This window comes from Mangifera indica, chromosome 5 (genome assembly GCF_011075055.1).
Source record: "Mangifera indica cultivar Alphonso chromosome 5, CATAS_Mindica_2.1, whole genome shotgun sequence".
NCBI lineage: Eukaryota > Viridiplantae > Streptophyta > Magnoliopsida > Sapindales > Anacardiaceae > Mangifera > Mangifera indica.
Window position 1 is genome coordinate 13,582,270 of NC_058141.1, and position 19,264 is coordinate 13,601,533.

The 19,264-nt window shown below is 34.7% G+C and overlaps 2 protein-coding genes and 1 pseudogene across 5 annotated transcripts; all 3 read right to left on the minus strand.

The window, feature by feature from the left end:
* Nucleotides 1-1,059: 1,059 nt before the first annotated feature.
* On the minus strand, nucleotides 1,060-4,840 carry LOC123216383 (annotated as a pseudogene).
* Nucleotides 1,060-8,752, minus strand: LOC123216884 (putative pentatricopeptide repeat-containing protein At5g09950). Of its 4 annotated transcripts, XM_044637524.1 has the most exons (5): nucleotides 4,767-8,752; nucleotides 4,553-4,649; nucleotides 2,589-3,644; nucleotides 2,068-2,511; nucleotides 1,060-1,984 (listed from the first exon to the last, which is right to left on the minus strand). In XM_044637524.1, the coding sequence occupies exon 1, from the start codon at nucleotides 8,611-8,613 to the stop codon at nucleotides 5,398-5,400; it is 3,216 nt and encodes a 1,071-aa protein (XP_044493459.1). In that variant the 5' UTR covers nucleotides 8,614-8,752; the 3' UTR covers nucleotides 1,060-1,984; nucleotides 2,068-2,511; nucleotides 2,589-3,644; nucleotides 4,553-4,649; nucleotides 4,767-5,397. The 4 variants fall into 4 exon arrangements, with proteins under 4 accessions (XP_044493459.1, XP_044493461.1, XP_044493458.1 ...); XM_044637526.1 differs by having other exon boundaries at nucleotides 2,068-3,644; nucleotides 4,553-4,632; XM_044637523.1 differs by having other exon boundaries at nucleotides 2,068-3,644.
* An 83-nt stretch (nucleotides 8,753-8,835) lies between these two features.
* On the minus strand, nucleotides 8,836-15,379 carry LOC123216883 (phytochrome C). Its single transcript, XM_044637522.1, has 4 exons — nucleotides 12,547-15,379; nucleotides 11,026-11,842; nucleotides 9,874-10,170; nucleotides 8,836-9,583 (listed from the first exon to the last, which is right to left on the minus strand). The coding sequence occupies exons 1-4, from the start codon at nucleotides 14,597-14,599 to the stop codon at nucleotides 9,361-9,363; spliced, it is 3,390 nt and encodes a 1,129-aa protein (XP_044493457.1). The 5' UTR covers nucleotides 14,600-15,379; the 3' UTR covers nucleotides 8,836-9,360.
* Between the last annotated feature and the right edge of the window lie 3,885 nt (nucleotides 15,380-19,264).

Sequence of the window (19,264 nt, forward strand, 5' to 3'; positions counted from 1 at the left end):
TTCATTTTCCAAACATCCGAACGCACGCCAAAACATTGAGATTGACTGCAGGACAACGTGGGAGACAGGAATTTAACGTATTTGACCTGCCCTCAACAATCACCCCGATCCCGACTCTAGATGGAGTCTAGATTGGTTAATATAAAATAAAAACTTGTCCTTATTTATTGAATTATTGACATTGTACTGCCTGACTGGTTGATCAAATCCAGTCCACAAGACTACTCTTGTGGAATAGAGAATAATCCCAAAGAATTGAAAAAAATGTGAGGGATGTTGAATTTTTTATTTTTTTTTTTTTTAATAGTGTATATATATATATATATATATATATATTATTTATTTTAAACTCTAAATAAAAATATCACAATAATAATTTTTTTTATAAAATATCTTTGTTAATATAACTTATATAGAAAAAGAAAATACACAATAATAATCTTTCTCTTTTTACTTAATTTTTCAGTAAGGGAAAAAATCTTTGTAATATAACAAAAAATTCTTCAACAAAAAAGGTATCTGTGATTAAATAATAAAATTGGTGAGAAAAACCATTATAAAATATTCAACTTAGACCCATAATTTCATGTTGATAGATTGTTTAATGTTGTGATTTTATATTATTATATTGTTTAGTGTTATTATAATGTTGTTATAATGTTATATTGATAGTTAAAAAGTATGAAAATTCAAGTCTAAATAAAAAACTAAATGAAGAACAGGTAATGAAATCACAATATTAAACAATCTAATAATATAAAATCACGGGTCCAAATTAAATATTTTATAATGATTTTTCTCACTGGTTTTATTATTCAATCACATGTACCTTCTTTGTTAAAATTTTTTTTTTTTCATATTGCAAAATTCCTTCCCTTACTGAAAAGTTGAGTAAAAAGAGAGAGTTACTATTATGTATTATCTCTTTTTGTATGAGTTATATTTTGAAAAAAATAAATTACTATTACGGTATTTTTGTTTAAGATTTGAGATGAGTGACACACACATAAATACACACACACACACACACACACACACATATATATATATATATATATATACAGTTAAAAAAAATAAAAAATTCAATATCTCTAAAATGTGAATCCTACTGTCATTCATGTAAATACAATAAATTGTTAAAAAAAAAAAATCTGTGCGAAAATCTAGAATGGCCCGTCCAGAACAATGAAGAATCTGTATTTGACAGCCTCATTTTGTTTGCCTACAGTCGAAAGTGAAAAATTATTCACATTAGTTACTGACCTTGAATTCTGCCCTTGATACCTCTCCGTATATCATCTTTCAGGCATCCCTTGGATTTTTTAATGACAAGTTTCTGAGAGCAGCTATATTAATCTCCATTTGAACTTTGCCAAACCTATGATTCACTGACATTGTTAGCTGCCATATTCACAACATATTCGTCACTCAAACGCAAACTTCTGACATGATCAAGAAGCTCAGTAAGTTCTCTATGGACATAACTAAAACGTTCTCTGGATAGCAATGATTCTGTCAACAGAGATGAAGCAAGAGAATGAAAGGCCTCGGCACACTGATCACTGCTACCTAGAGCACGCTGATCTCCCATAGGAACTAATGAGCTCTCAAGTCGCCAATGAAGGAGAAGGTATTTTTCCAGGAGTTGAAAGCAGTTATTCACTACAAAGACTCAAAGAGAATGCCTACACAATATTCCCGATTGTTCAAATTCCTTACATGAGCAATGAATTTGCTCATCCTCAGGTATCCAAATCACAAGATACTCGCCATCCATTTTCTTGTAATGCTGCACCAGATATGAACCATTAGCCATTTCAGTTGTTGCATACTGCATGGAAAGCATAATTTCATGTTGTAATATGCGGAAGGCACATGGAGTAAGAATGCTTCGGGCATGCTCTTCAATAGGCATGCAAGTTTTGATATGCATATACTGAATTCCTTCTCTGGATAAATTACCAAAGTTAGCAGCAGCACCAACCTGCAAAGATTGCCAACACATTCAGGACATTGATCAAAAAGAGTAAATATTGGACAAAAATACCTGACATTTGAGTCAAATACCTGCCCAAAGAAAACTGGCAAACATGTTTGTCCACTCAAGATTTTTTTCAAGAAAATATCCAAAGATTGAGAAAACTCTGCTGTCATTGCACGGGCCAGAAAGTAACCTCTAGTATAGGAAAATGGCCACAATGCTCGATATGAGAAGAGTAAAGCTATGTGCTTATCTGAAGCAAGTCCAATACGAGCAACCAAAAGGTTCCACTGGTGTTCAAAATCTTCTACATTCTCCAGGTGACACAACATATTAAACTCAGCTTTAAATTCTTCAAACTGTGATCCAAGAGGCAGAGTGAACCAACAAGAAAATTTGGACAGGATACGCCATATATAAATAAAATGTTTAGTATTTGGCAATTCCCTAGCTATACCATCCCACAACCCTGAATCTATATCTGTCAGAATTGTCTGTGGACGTCTTCATCTCATAAAGTGGACAAAAGTCTGTTCAAAAGAAGAACATCATAAAAAGGCAGATGAAGATTGAGGTCATTGTATCACAAGAATTTGTGTCCACAAACCTGTAATGCCCATGTGAATGACTGAGAACTTTCATCTTGCAGCAATACACACCCAAAAAATTGCATTACCATGATTATTCTTGCCAAACCAAACTCCTAGAAGCAATCCATAGGTGATAGAACGATAAGTGGAGTCGAATGTAACCACATCTCCAAACAGCGCATAAGCATGGACAGATTCTCCATATGACCAAGCAATATTTTCAGCTTTATCACTTTCATCAGTTGTATAGTCAAACAAAATCCACATCCCTCTCTGCCATAGCCTTGCAGGCATCAAGAAGTTCCAGCATATCATTCTCCCCTTTTTCCACAAGCAATGCATCATTTTCCTAAACAGTCTTCTTACAAATCCGAACAAAGTTTCTCACATCCTTCTCTATAAAAGCAACTGGCCAGGTTGAATCCCCTTTTCCAGTTCCAACACCTTAACTATCCTATTCACAGGAAACCCAGCTTTGGAGAGTAAAAGAATCCTTTCTTGGTCTGCCTCCTGTATCTTCCGATATGCAGGAAGCAAACGCACTTGGTCATCTTCCAATAATTCATGGTTATGAACATTACTATATTGTGAAACATACCACTGAGTGACACCATCAACAATTTCCGTTGTCAAATACAACTTTGCATCACATCCACATCATACTAACTTTCGATCCCTAGGATGCTCCACATTTGCCTGTTTTCACTGTTGATTATCCAGAACGATAACAAACAAAATCTCTCCTGTAGATACCTAAATTTTGGCTTTCAGTTAAGCATGCTTTTCTGATTGAAAATCCATTCTTCCTTGCGAAATTACTGTAGTATTCAAAAGCCTCATCATCACTTTTGAATATCTGACCCACATGAGGTGTGAAGGCAGCTTCTGGGAATGACATGGATGACAGTGCCTCTGTCTTTACTTGCTGATGTCTGATCATCTCCTTCGTACTTAATATAACATTTCCTATCTCCACATAGACACTGCTGACATCAAATCCAGATGTTAGTGGTTGGCTTTGTTGCCCTTTCTTCAGGAAAATGAAAATGTAGTCCCAGTTTCAAACCCTCATGCTGCACAAACACCATCAATAGAAACGGTATTATGATTAACATATAGTTACACTACAGCAAAAATAATTTTCTGAATTTCAATATATAGCCCTTCAAACAAAACCACATCAAGCATAAGCCTTTCTTTACTTCTTTTCGTCTTTTATTTTTCCATTCTAAGAAATGCAAAAAGGGACTTTCAACAATTAAGAGATGAAAACTAAAATGAATCTAAGAGAACTCATTACTTGGACTTAAATTGCGAATTTGCACTCAACTAATTCCAAAACAAATGCCTTACAAGGGAACTAATCATAATATTGGGAAACCAAAACAAATAATACAACAATATTTAACATTTTGCCTTTCTTCTCATCACTAACTTCTCCATGCAACCATACGCATGATACATTAATAATAATAATAATAATACATCAAAAAATCTCAAACCAAAATAAGTTTGTTTTAGAGAAGCAAATTTATGTCGATTGCAGCCCAAAAAGGGAATGGAAACAAAGTTAATACACACGCACATTCATGCGCAAAGCTCAATTCAATTGAAAAAAATAATGAAACATAAATCTAAACAAAGCCAAATTTAATACATAGCTAGACATGAAGAGAACCAAATGAATCTAAAGCATAACAAATTTAGTGAAGAATAATAATTTTAACTCAGAAATGTCATCTGACAACAATTATAACGCAAGAGACTGATATCAAAGGGAAAAGCCAACTAAAATTAATAATAATAATAACAAAGTAAAACGTACGAAACAAATACAAATTACAAAAGCAGAAACGGATCACAAAGTGAAAAACCAAGAGAAAAAACCCATTGATATCAAGCACTGTAAAACAAAGCCAAAATGAATATTAGAAAAAAAAAAACCTTGAAACATAGGTACAAATTGAAAAATGACACGTACCAGCAAAAATACTGCAGAAACTCCCTCAAATAGCCCTTCCACTTTCTCAGTTTCTGACAACGTAGTGCAGCAAAGACCACCTGCAAGTTATTATATTCTGTTTCAAGTACAGTGAAGAAGCTGGGTTATGATTTATATGTTAGTACAAAAACTCAAACTTTTTATAAGAAATAAAAAAATATTATTATAAAAACAGATTTAATTAATTACTTACCTGGACGAGAAACCCATTTCACGTAACTTTAGTTTTTCTCTCTTGGCAGGCAGTGCTTTGGGTTCAATATTCATCGCCGTCGAAGTTTTTCCGCTTACAATCAGTCAACGAAGGTCCAGTTATGTTCGTTATGAGCAAAGCCCGGTGTAGCACTGCGGCCCCAACCTAGGTCTGAAAATCCAGTTCTAATTCTACCATGTCACTATGTTCACGTCATTTCTTAGTTGATGACATGGCAAGATAACTTTTTTAAAATAAATTTAATTTATTTTAAAATAATAATTTTAAATTAAAAATAAAATAATATATATTCCACCAGAACTACGTTCATATAACATCAATCTTTCCATAAATGACAGATAAAATAATGGATGAACCTCAAAGAATTTTCTCTACAGAAAGGTCAGGTTTTAGCTACTTCAACTCTTGCATGAAATCTCAAATAATAATGCACCGGGAGATTGGAGAAGACTGAATCCATGGCCAGATGGAGAGACTTCTCTTATTATTAATAACACTGTATGTTTTAAAAAATGTTGAAAATGTTTCATCTTTTCTCCCCCATGTGAAGAATCCTACATTAAGCCTTCATCTATTATATCCAGGTCCTCAACTAATCTTGAACTGTCGACTACCAGTAATCTCCGCACGAACATTTACCATCATTAAAATGATGAAATCTGTTGGAATCTCGTAGTACTATTTGCCGACCTACAATCTTTGATATAAATTTAAAGGCAGAATGGCAATCGCCACAAATGCGAAGATTTTTCATTATCCGAATGGGTAATCCTGAACAGCGAGTTAGGACAAATGCAACTGCAATTTTCTCACTGTGATAGCTCAGGACTTCTTCCTTACTCTCTGCGTCAAGATCAAACAGTGCATATTTTGTCTGGGGCACATATCCAGCATCCCTCATCTTCTGGTTAAGTTCTTTGAGTTTTTCATAAATCAAGTCTTTCTCAGGGTGTAATTTGTCACCAGCCACAAAAACATGGACACCATCCTTCATGGTCACCCAACTGCAACCAGCTTCTTTTTTAACTTCAGCTTCCCTCATTGCCATTCTAGCCTTTGCCACATCTTCCCATTTCCCCCTAGAAGCATACATGTTAGCTAACAGTACATAGTTCACGGCATTTTGAGGTTCCATCTCAAATAGCATATTTGCAGCCTTCCAACCTAACTCTGTGTTGCGACCGCTTGCACGGCAGCAAGCCCCTAACACCGTCCTCCAAATAAGAATATTAGGCTTGATAGGCATCGCGTTAACAAAGTCTTCTATCTTATCAAGTTCACCTGCCCGGCCAAGGAGATCCACCATACATGAAAAGTGTTCCATCCGAGGAGCCAGTCCATATACTTGACTCATGGATTTAAAATGTTTAAATCCTTCATTAACCAACCCTGCATGACTGCAAGCTGATAAGACTCCAACAAAAGTTACGTGATCCGGTAAAGGACCATTTAACTTCATTTGCGAAAAAAGGCTTAAAGCTTTGTCTCCATGTCCATGACGTGCATAACCCGATATCATTGAATTCCAAGAATATACATTCCTTGCAGGCATCATATCAAAAAACCTTGAAGCATAATCTATTCTTCCACATTTGGAGTACATGTCAATTATTGCACTGCCAACCACAACATCAGATTCTAAACATGCTCTTATGGAACAAGCATGGACTTCCATCCCTCGCTCTAATGTTGCAACAGAGGCACAAGCACTAAGAACAGTGGCAAAGGTGAAACGATCCAATCTCTGTCCTCTCTGCATCATAAACCAGACTAAATCCATGGCCTTTGGCAAGAGTTCATTATGTATGTACCCTGAAATCATTGAATTCCAACTGACATCATCCATTCTCTCAGACATTCTAGAAAATATTTTCTCACATTCATCCATCTCTCCGCACTTCCCATAGCATGCCAGAAGTGCATTCTCAATTGTAGTGTCATCTGCTAAATGATATTTTATCACTTGAGCATGTATTTGGTGGCCCAATTTGCCAAGTAAAAGAGAGGATGCTAATGCAAGAATACTTACGAAAGTTACTCTGTTAAGAGTGCATCCAGCACGCATCATGCCCAAGTAATATTTTACAGCATCAGAAACTGAACCCTCTGAATTAGCTAACGTCCCAATCACAGAATTCCATGAAACTCGATCACATTCAGGCATCAATGAGAAAAGTTTCAAGCATTCAGCAAGACATCCAGTATCGCCATACATAGAAAGAAGAGCATTTGAAACAGAAACATCCAAATCAAGTCCTAATTTTAGCCCTTCACCATGGATTTGCCGTCCCAGCATGATCCAACCCAAGCTTGCACACGAACTCAGAGAGCTGATCAGCGTGAAATTTGAAGGTATCAATCCATCTTCTCTCATTGCACAGAAGCACATGACTGCTTCTTCAAAACACTCATTTTGGTCAAGACCAGATATCATGCTATTCCATGAGACACAATCTTTTTCGTCCATGAGTGCAAATACTGATTTAGCATCCTCAATAGCACCACATTTTGCATACATATTAACAAGTCCATTTCCAACTGCAACCTTGTTACCAAATAAACCATTTCTGATTACATGTCCATGAAACTCTTTACCCTTTCTTCTCCCTTGCTCCAACAGAGAAAATTCAGTAAAAGCACTTAATAAGATCACATAGGAATCAATATTTAAATCAACTAAGTTTTTCATCTCCTTAAAAACCTCAGTTGCTTCTTCTCCACGTTTCTGCCTTACTAATCCAACCATCAAGCCATTCATGGAGACCACATTCCTCTGACTCATCTGCTCAAAAATCTTCCTTGCATAATCAAAAAACCCAACCCTAGCAAACCCACTAACCAAAGCACTACCCACATATAAATCTGATAAAAGACCTGACTTCTTAACCCTAGTCAGCATCTGCTCAAGCAAACATGAACCAAAATCAACAGAAGAATAAGCAGCAGTTATTAAGCTTCCAAATGTATACTCATTAGGTCTAAAGCCATACCCCAAACCATCTCTTTGCATGCTTGAGAAAAGATCAAAAGCAGAAACTGCATCTCCTCTTTGTGAATTAACTGATATTATAGAATTCCAAGATATCAAATTCTTAATATCTATCTCCTCGAAAACACGATGAGCACAATGAACACACTTCATGCAACTCCCGTACATTGATATCAATACGTTAAATACAACATCAAATGCATACTTAGATTTCAAAACGAAAGCATGAATTTGCATCCCAAATCTAATCCCGCTTGGTCCAGACTCCTGACAAGCTCGAAGAGCACTACCAAGAGCATAATGATTTGGCAAAACCCCCGCAGAAACCATATCTTTAAACACCTTACATGCCTCGTTAAACATCCCATTTTGTGTATAACCAGAAACCAGGCAAGCCCAAGAAACTGAGTTCTTATCCGGCATTTCATCGAACAACTTACTTGCAGACACCAAATCACGGACTCTAACATAAACATTTACAAGGGTATTGCATAAAAACACATCATAAGCAAACCCATGTTTCAAAATTTGCAAATGAAAGAGTTTAGCATCTTTTAGGCAATTAGAATCCTTGTAAGTACTAACCAAATATTCACACAAATCGAAGCTCAAATGCGACAAAGATGACACTGAGTTTGGTGCATTCGACACTAATTGCGATGTTTTGTGCTGATTAGTTAAGTTTTCTAATGGGATTGGAGAGTTTGTGCTATGAGGTTTCGGGTTCTGGAGATTGAAGAGAAGAGGGTTGCTTGTGTTTTGTGTAGTAAAACATGAGACAGTGAACGTCGAAAGACTACGCTTGCGCTTATGTGTGCATAACAAGAAGCGAAACATGGGACAATTGAGACTTGAGAGTGGAACTGGGAAGTTTTGCTCATGCTTTTTGGCGCCTTGCAGTGTTTCGAATGAGAGTGAGTTATGGCTTGGCTTCCGATATTAAATGATTTGATTGTAGTTTTAGGCTCACCTGGCTATGTCCAGTAAAATTTTATCAAGTTCTGCATGCCACACATTATATGGTATTTGTAAATAGAAAGTATACATAAGATAAGATGATGATATAAAAACCACAAAGGAGGGCATTCAGAAATAGGATTGATTTAATGTAGATTTACGACATTAATATACTGAAAATTTACACCATGACCACCTCATCTATTTTCAGGAATTGTACCCTTTCCATGGCTGCAAAACATGTCTTGGCAAGTTTTCTTTTTCTTTTTTAATCATCACATAGGTTTCACTGTACAGTCTGCGATGTTGCAACACTTCCAGACCAAGGAGAATTGATGTTATGAAGAGTTGAGGTTACAAAAGAGAGATGTAAAATGCTCAACAGGCTGAATATTTTCTCACTGAGGAATAACTGGAAATTTAATGTTACAGAAGAGTGAAGTTTCTATCTGGGCTGGATTTTGTCAAGATTTTCCAACTGAACATATTCCATTTCTTATTTCCAGGAAACTTCACACTGATGATTCACTTTGCCTAGCTGAGCATCACAATCTCCAGAACCATCCAGCCACAATCTTGACTTCAGCTATGACTGTAAAAATTATTTAGCTCATCAAGTTCTCTAGGTCATTGAGTTCTGTCAACATCAGTTTGGTTAGCCAATGGAAATTCAACAAGAATTATGAAGGTTGATCTTTCTGCCTCTCTAACATACTGTACAGTTCCATTCATTATTTTAACAAGCTTCTGGCAGATGTATAGGCCAAGACCTTCCCTTGAGACATTCTGGCTGTGGTAAAACATCTCATGAATTAACTTCTCTGGGATTCCAGGCGCGGGATGGGCGATCCTGTCACAATAACCACAGTCTGATTCACCAACTACTTGAGGATACAGTGAAACATAACATGCAAATGCTCTGTTGAATTTAGTTCAATGACAAACAATATTCACAGCAGAAAATGTTTGAAAATATTGAAAATATCCCTCGCAGTTTTCATGACACTGAATTGCATGTAACACACTTATAATTAACCAGTTTCATTTTTGAATATATATATACTGATGGCAGGTCAGGCTGAATTTACTTGAGAACAACAGAAACCTTACAACAAAGTGATGAGTTCAAATGATACTTACCGAAATTCAAGATGAACAATGTGTATATTAGTCCCTATACGTTCCTTTCGCGGAACTACACTGAATACAATTGAAGATCCTTCAAATGCTGGGGTGAAGATGAGTGTATTAGACAAAAAATCTGAAAGGACTTGCTGAAGTCTCAATTTATCTCCATATAAGTTCATGGATGACAGTTCAGCAGGTAGATTACGGACAATTTGCACTTGGTGTTCTTGGCTTGGTATCATAACTTGGGTCATGACTACTTCAAGAGCTTCACCAAGGTTAAATTCACTGGATTTCATTTCCATATAGCTGCAAGTGAGAGACACATTAAGTGGAAGTTAATGGAAACACCAGCAGGAAATAAGACATAAACAAAGCATCAAAATGCTAAATGTTAACTAAAGCTCACTGTGAGAAAAGTATCCGCAAAGGTGAAGCCGAATACAAAAGATCATATCACAATGGTATATTATAATTATATCATCAAATCTCAAGATTAAAATTAAGACTAACAGAGAATCCACAATTGGTATTGTCCACCAACTAAGAGAATAATAGAGCAGGAGGCAAACATATGCTTAGGAAGTATCAACTGACAAATTCTAAAACACAGCTCCACATTGATTAATCCTATTCATATTGCTAATTGTTTAACTGTTTCCTCAACATTTCCTCGAAAACATAGTCTGATTGACCACATACCCTCCAAGGTCTATTACACATGTAGCAATTCTGGTTCCCTATAAGAAAACAGTATGATTTGACAATATTTATCATATGTTTGAGACAATTCACTTATCTTCTTTTACACACCATTATTCCATTCCTGCTCCTTTGCTATGTGAGTCAATACTAATACCTAAAAGACACATCTATATTAATAATTTTACAAATAACCAAATTACATAATACATTTAATTTGAAGTTTCTTGGATGCTTCTTGTCATGTTTTGAAACTCATGTGACTGTTTCAGGCAATTTAACTCATTTTGGATGCTTGCTTAATTGCAATAGGCCAGCACAAGCAAAAGCCTTGTCTATGCTTGCACATAAGCCTCTCCAGAGAATTTATTCAAATGAAACTTAGTTATTGATTCTGCAATCAGCTAGACTAATTTATTAAACATAAGCAGACATGTTAATGATCAAATGTAATAGGCATACCATTCCTCAATACTTTCGATGTCAGTGTCCTCAACTATCTTGGTTAACTGTTCCTGACACATCACATTTGTCTTCAGAAGCTGCATTTGTTCTTTGCTTAAATTAGAAGAATCCATTAGATTCTGAACAAAAACTATCCCACTCAGAGGCTTTCTAATTTCCTGACGAATATATGCCAGCTTATTGAGGCTATTGGCTGCAGCCTGCTCTGATATCCTTTGGACCTGCAGAGCATATTGAAGTTCTGGACTAGCCACATGTAAAAAGCACAAAACCCCAGTAATCTTTCCCTCTGCATTAGTTCTTTTGTTCGAAGACAGCAATGCTTCAACATATTTACCCTGCTGATCAAAAAACCCAAACAACAATTTGTCTGCCTCATGGCCAGCAATTACCCTATTCATTATTATCCTGATCTTGGTCAAGGTGTCATGATTTTTGACCCGACAACCAAAATTGGTGACTGTAAAAACTTCCCCTAGAAGCATCCGTTCAATAGCTTCTTCCCTCTTCAAACCAGATAATTTTTCCATTGCATCATTCCACTCCAAGCACCGACCATGCTCGTCGGTCATAAAAATTGGAGGAATAAGAGCAGATGGGCTCCGCACAATTCCTACGTAATCACCTTGCATTTGGGTATATTTGTCCATAACCAACTTTTGGCCTGTAACATCTTGCCCAACAAAGCAAATACCAACAACATTTTCCTTTTTATATTGGCTACAACAAGCATTGACTACCAAAATGACTGGACCACTGTTTTCCCGAGGACCAAATGTCTTAAGCTTGATTTCCACATTTCTTTCTTCTTTACCTGTCATTTTTGTATCAATATAAAATTAGATGGAAATACAATTTGAAATGATTTGTGAATACATAGGCTAGCACCAGAAACAGTGAAATATTCAGAACAATGGACAAATTTGATTAACTATGTATAATATCAACCTTCACTTAGTTGACAACTCTTGACAGTGGATAAATACATATTATCAAATATATGGCGAGTTATAAAAGCATAGATGCACAACTGTATACATCCATTTTATTAAAATGACATGATTAGACAGACCCAACTGGAAGGTAGAAGCTTTCTGTATTTCACACAACTACTTGAGTTGAATGTATTAAACAAACTGAATTTGAATTAAGGCAATAGAATGACTAAGAACCAGCACCTGAACCAAACACAAGCACTCTGTTAGTCTGCTTCAATTTGTACAAGTTCAATATTTAGAAGCATGATGATGGCAAAGAATTTATGCCTTTTACTGAGGACTTAATATATAACCCCATTGACAAATACCCACCAACAAAATATGGCAGTGTCAACCATGTAAAATGAAAATCTAAGTACACACATCGATGTTGGTAAACTAAAGAAACAAAATTTTTCACATGCACTAGTATGAAAAACAATTAGTATGTGCCTAGATCTGTCAGTAAAAGCATCAAGGTCGTCCTGATACCATGTGTGCAACAAATGAGCTATTCAAGAAAAAAAAATCAAAGTTATACCTAGCAAAGCTAATGACAGCACATTCTTAACCATGGCAATTGAATCACCATCAACAAGATCAACCAAAGGTGTGCCAATTGCTTGCTCAACAGTAAGACCAGTTAGTTCAGCTGCTTTGGAATTCCACCCATTTACACTACCAGATACATCAACTGCAAAGATGGGGACAGCAGCTGTCTCAATTAGGCGAACCATTTCACTGGTGATGATTTGCAGTTCATCCACCCTCTGAATCCTATCATCAACAGATGGAATATTCACAATTATTTTGGAATCCTCCACAACTTCATCTTGCAAAGATCCTCTTAATATCAGCTGGAGGGAATGTATGGCATCCATCTCCACATCTTCCCAAGGTAAACTCCGTTGCTTAACAACCTCCATGAAAGCCTTGAATGATGATCTGGGGTGCATTTTTCTTCCATCGTCCTCACTACCTGGATCATGTTTTGCACCACCCCACTTGATCTCTTTTGCTGTCTGAGACCGAAACCAGAAAAGGAAATCTCTGGAAGTAATATTAACAGCAGCCATACCACAAACTGCATCACCAAGAACTGAAGCACCTGGGTAACCAGCCTCCATAAGGCTATCAGTACTTAACCCTGTACTCCCTCTGTGGTATTCAAGAAGCCATTGTGCAAGATCTTTAATTTGTGCCTCCGTAGGGGTAACCCCAAGCAGCCAAAGTTTCTTTCCATAGTAAAGTGCAGCACCATCACACTTAACAAGATCCATCACATTAGGTGATTGTGTCACAATTCCTACAGGAGAATCTCTAAGGAGCATGTCACAGAGCACAGTTTGAGTTCGCAGAATATGCTTCTCCTTGAGTTGAGCAGCCAATTCTACTTCCTTGTTGATCTGTACACCAAAGACTTGAATTAAGAACTCACAAGCATACCTCAAAGGAAATGGAACAAACCTTGGGCTAGTGTGATGGCAAACCACTAAGCCCCACAATTTTCTTCGTTGCTGCTGATCATCATCTAGCTCATCATCTTCCTCGTTGATTGTCACAGACATCACAAGAGATGCAATCGAACCCATATTTTCCATATACTGGGCATGACACCCATGAGGTGCTCTCATTGTGGAACCACAAAGACTTAATGGCTGATCCAATCTCTTGTCTTGAATTACCTTAACTGGTGGGGACAAACAATCACATATCATTCTAACCTTGTTTTTCATAATGAGGAATCTGGAAGCTTGAGGAATATCAGTAGCCGGGTAATGCAAGCCAAGATATGGCTCTAAGTCAGGTCTGCAGCACTCAGCAACAACTTCCCCATGCTCATCTTCATGAAATTTATAAACCATGACCCGATCGTAACCTGTCAAATCACTTACTTCCTTGACTAAAACATCACATAACAATGATATGTTCCCACTAGGCAAAGACTGCAATCTTGAGATGGCTTTGGCAGCAAGCTTATATGACTTCAATGCCCCAGCAGCTGTCACTGGCACATCAGCTGGATTCACTGGCTCCAAATCTATAACTAAACCCACATCAATTCTATGCAGAATTGCATAAAAAGGCTTCCCTGAGGTTTTACAATGAACCAGTATCGGGTTGAGAAGATTAACTTCCCCAAAATTGGCAGCTTTTTGCAAGGCAGCACCACCTGGGGCTTTAAAGAGAGTTCGAACATCGGTTCCAAATGTCAGAGCTTCCAACTGCTCAATATTTGGAACTGCATGTGGTGCCAAGTCCAACATCTCTGGGGCATTTTCACTATAGGCTATAACTGTGAAATTCTGCTCATCCACTGCAATCATGCAACCGAAGGGTTGAATTAGCCTGCCTCTCTGCACCTTTTGGAGGTAAGCTGACACAGTGGAAGAGGGAACTTTGCTTGTTGAACTTGAGAGGTTGAAATCAATGGAAGTAGAATAATCAAATACACGCTCAGATTCTTCAAAGTCTACATCTAGCTTTGCATCAATTGAGGTCTGTGCACCAACACGAGCATTTTGTTTCAATCGAGCAGAACTGCTCTTAGAATTTCTAGAAGAATTACTCTTGTTTGTTGACTTTGAAGACATGTCTCCACCCTCCTTCCCTCCTCCTCAACCCTTCTCCCCTTCTTTCTCCTCACTGGCTTCTTGACTCAAACCAATCTAAGCAAATAAATGGTTCAAAACCCGTGTAACAGCATTTAAATCCTCCAAAATCCCCAAGTTTGTTCGGTCAACAGAAAAACTAAGCCTTTCTAACAGTAAACCATAATCGAAGACAATAAACCAAATTAACTTAACCACTCTTTGTCACCTAGAATCTTCTGGACCAGGAATCGTGAAGAAAGTTAAAGAAGATTGAAACTCATCAGTATTCCAATACCAAAAAAGCAATCTCTTTTACTTTTTAATCTTGAATCCCATGAATCCATGAAAAAAGTTTGACAAAAAGATAGCAAAATCATTCTCATAGTTGATAATCCTAAAGATTCTACCCTCAAACCGATAAAGCCAACAAGAGGCTCACCAGAAAATGATTCCCCTCAAATTTCTCTATAATGGGTTATCTTTCTTGCTTTTACAGAACCCTCTTTACATACCAACACAAAACACCACCCAGATAAGCAAATCCCACAAGCTCAGTATAGTTTTAACAGCAAAAATAAAAAATTGCCCGCAACAAGTAAATCAAACTTTATTTAAATTTCTTACAGCTTTGCTGAAAACTCAAACAAATCCATGGAAATTGTTGTTCTCAATGGCTTTGAAGTGAAAACAACGAAACTACAACACTTTCTCTTGTTTGACCCCATCTCCGAGTTTTCTGCCCGGGTTTCCTTTTTATATTCTTACACGCTTATTTTCATTGTCTTTTATTTATTTTTTAATATTATTTATTATTCATAACCTCTAGACAAAATCCGACTCCCTAAACGGAAACTGAATGACGCAGCACAAAATTCCAAGACGATACAGATAACAATTATAAATATGCCAAAGGTTTTCTAAACCTAAAAACTACCATTTCTCCTCACCCAAATTTTTAAAAATTATAATTTTTCTTTAAAATTTTTAAAACTTTCAGATTCAATTGTTCTGACAACAACCAACAATCTCCAAGCTCTTACACTTTCTTTTTAGTGTCTCTTCTTTTTTATTGTGCATCTTCCCAGGTTATATGGTCTTATCATCGATAAAGATAATTCATTGAATTATACACAACCAAAAGGAGAAGGCTCCGGAGAGAAAAAATAAGTACTTAAAAATCGTCGATTATTACTAAAAAAATTGAATCAAAAGTTTGAAAACCTTAATTTTTGAAAACTTGATTGAAAAGTTATTAGTTTTTAAAGTTTAAAGTGAAAAATATAAATATAAATTTATTTTTAATATTTTAGATAAAATAATAATTTCACTTTTAAAATTATTAAATTTAATCATATATAAATAAATAAATAAAATTTTTAAAATTAAAAATAAGAAATCAGCGTACATTGGTGGAAAATAGTCTTTTGGCCTTATAAATAATATATATTGGGAAAAACAAGCTTGCATCTGCAAGAGACGGTTGTAATCTGAGTGTGTGTGACTAAGATTTCCCAGGGCATAGATCATCGACACGTGAACTGGTGCTACCGAATACCTACCTCGCTTGAATCATGGGGTGTGTCTGGAATAAAATTAATATTTTTGTCAATGGAATTTTCATTTTATGTCTAAATAAACAAAACGATTCGTTACTTATGTCGGTGCTTATTATTTTCTTTTTATTCTGCACGTGTTTTAGCCACCACAGTTTTGAGACGACACATGAATTTATTTATAATTTTAATAAAATTATTTTATATATAATTTAAATATATTGATAAAATATTATTATATAATTAAATAATTTTAAATTAAAAATAAAATAATATTTAATTAAATAATAATATATCATCTGTATAATTAAATTATATATAAAAAATTATAATTTTTTATTAATTCAAAATTTATATAATTATTTCTTAACTGTATTAAATAATAATATAAAACTTAATATTATTTTTTTGATTTGGTTTGAATAATATTTTATTATCAAAAATAAAATATTATAATAAAAATAGGTTATTTAGATGATTATTTATATAAATTATTATTATATTTGATAAGATTTAATTAAAATTGTTAGTTATAAATAATTATTATTTTTTGTGAGAGTTAATAAAAGAATGTTAAAATATCATTTTACTTTTTGAATAATTATTTTAAAATAATTTTTATATTATTTATTATATTAATTAAAATTTTGATTTTTTTTTCTAAAAAAGCTAATAAGTAATGTTATATTGTTATACTGTAACAAAATATTGTAATTTTTTAATATTTAAGATGATAATCAAATTATTCTTTATATTATCTCTCATATTAGTATTGGAAATTAAAAATTATCGAAATTTTTTATTATCTAACAAACCAAATACAGTAATTTTAATAATAAAAGATATATTATCAAAATAATTTTTTAACATTTGAATCAAACGTTTCCTTATTATAGTCTTTTTGTATAAAGAGAATTTTGATCTGAAATAATTTTTTTTAAACAAGAAAACTTTATTTAAGTTAGATAACTTTTTAAGATTGAATCGATTATATTATATAAGTGAAATTTTTAATTTAATAATTATTTTAATAATTATTTTATCATATAAATTAAAATTTTAATTTTAAAATATGTCGAACGAAATGATATGAAATATTATATATTTAACTCTGGGGTCCTTTTTAAGAAACGAGGAATTAAAGTTGAACTGAAGTCTGGCACGATAATTGGGTTCCATGTTTTAGTAGGTTTTGGCTTTGAAAGATGAGAGTATAAAAAAGTGAGGCGTAGGTGTTGCTCATATATGGGGGGTCCCAAATCCCAATCCTGCCTCACAGTTTGTCTAGATAAAGAAATAGCTCGTGGATATACATACACACATGTTGTCAGAGACTTAAATAAAAAAAATCTTTTATATATTTAATAAATAAAATATAAGAAAGTGATATATAAGTGTATAGATTAGATCTTAACATAAATTAATTAATTTTGTGTAATATGAGTTTTAATTTTTATACTTATAAACTTAATATATATTTTCGATATGGTATCTGAGTACGAGTTAAACGATAGGTTAACAGTTTAAAGTATTCTTGAATATAAGTGATAACATACCCAACTAAAAAACCAGTTGAAACAAAAAAGACAGCTCTAACAATCTAGGTGCTTATACTTAAATAGGGGTATCAGAGACTAAAATAAAAAGAAAGAAAAAGAGTCACATATATAATAAATAGAACATAAGAGAGTGGTATATAAGTGTGTGGATTAGACTTTAACAAAAATCAATTGATTTTATATAATATGGGTTTTAATTTTCACACTTATAAATCCAATATATATTTTTAACATGTGTCAACATCAGAGCCAAATATCATCGTCATCATCATCATCATCATCATAGCTGGCAATAGATGAAGACAGGCTTGTGCTGCGGTGCAATGTACACGAAAGGGGTATCTTCATATTTGTACAAGGAGGGGTTTCTGGGTTGCCTATCGAATTCTCGGATTAAAAACAGCAGCTGCACTCTCTTTTCTGTTTCCCAATAAGATTGAAATTCCTTTACTCAGACTCAAACTCAATCCCATTACCATTTTGAGAACACAACAAATCTCCTGCAAAACATATTATATTTAATTTACTAATAATCATAATATTTACAGTTTTTTTATTATTAATCACAATAAATTCATCTCAGGAAATTATAGATATACAAAGAGGTGACATGGGGCATGGAATCTTAGAGAGAGTTACTGTACAAATGCAGATACATAGATCAATTTGAAGGAATTTGACCAGTTAAAACTTCTGAAACTTGGCCATGTCTGTCATGCATCATACAATATGGAGAAGCTAAATTGCACTGTTAATAGCAGCATCTGGAGTTTCATTGAATCCCAATGAAAGGAAAAACATAGAAAAGCCTATTTAACAAACCATCTTTGCTCATAAATTACATATAAGATTGAAAGGCAGCTGTTGTAGTCTTAGATTCAACCTTAGCTAACCATAAAAAGTCTGCAATATTCTAAAGCAGATGGGATGAAAACTCACAGCTCAAATATCGGTGGCAGCGTAAACCGAATAAGAAAAAGAGGAAGAACTAAAAGGAAAAGAAGATGTGACTTACCAAGTCCAACTCCTGGTTCACCAATGAAGTGACTCTTTTTTCGTTTCCATGCAGGCCCACAAATTTATCCCTCGACTGAATGAAGCAGATCGAATGAATCATCCTCTATAAAATCAACACATATCCAATTTGCTGGAAAATTTAAAATGTCTGCACTTGTTACCAAACCAGTAACGAAGGTTGGATCACAGATGATTCAATTTTACAGAGTTGGTAAGTTCTGAATATAATCAATTATAGAAGCACCTAATTCAACAGCAATGAGAAATCATATCCTCAAATTTCATATAAATTCATAAGGTCACTCAATTTTCAAATTGTGCATCATCTTTGTTGTGGCTATTATAAAGGTCTTTCTTTTGATTCCTATCTCTCCTGCGGGTAGGTGAATGTATAACTTCCATTGTCACAACTCACAACTGTTTCCATTAAAAATCTACTAGTGGATATTCACCGGTCATCCCATATTTCATATTTCACTTGATCATCCCAAAAGTTCAATCCTAGACATATGAAGTATAAAAGCGCAACACTTTCT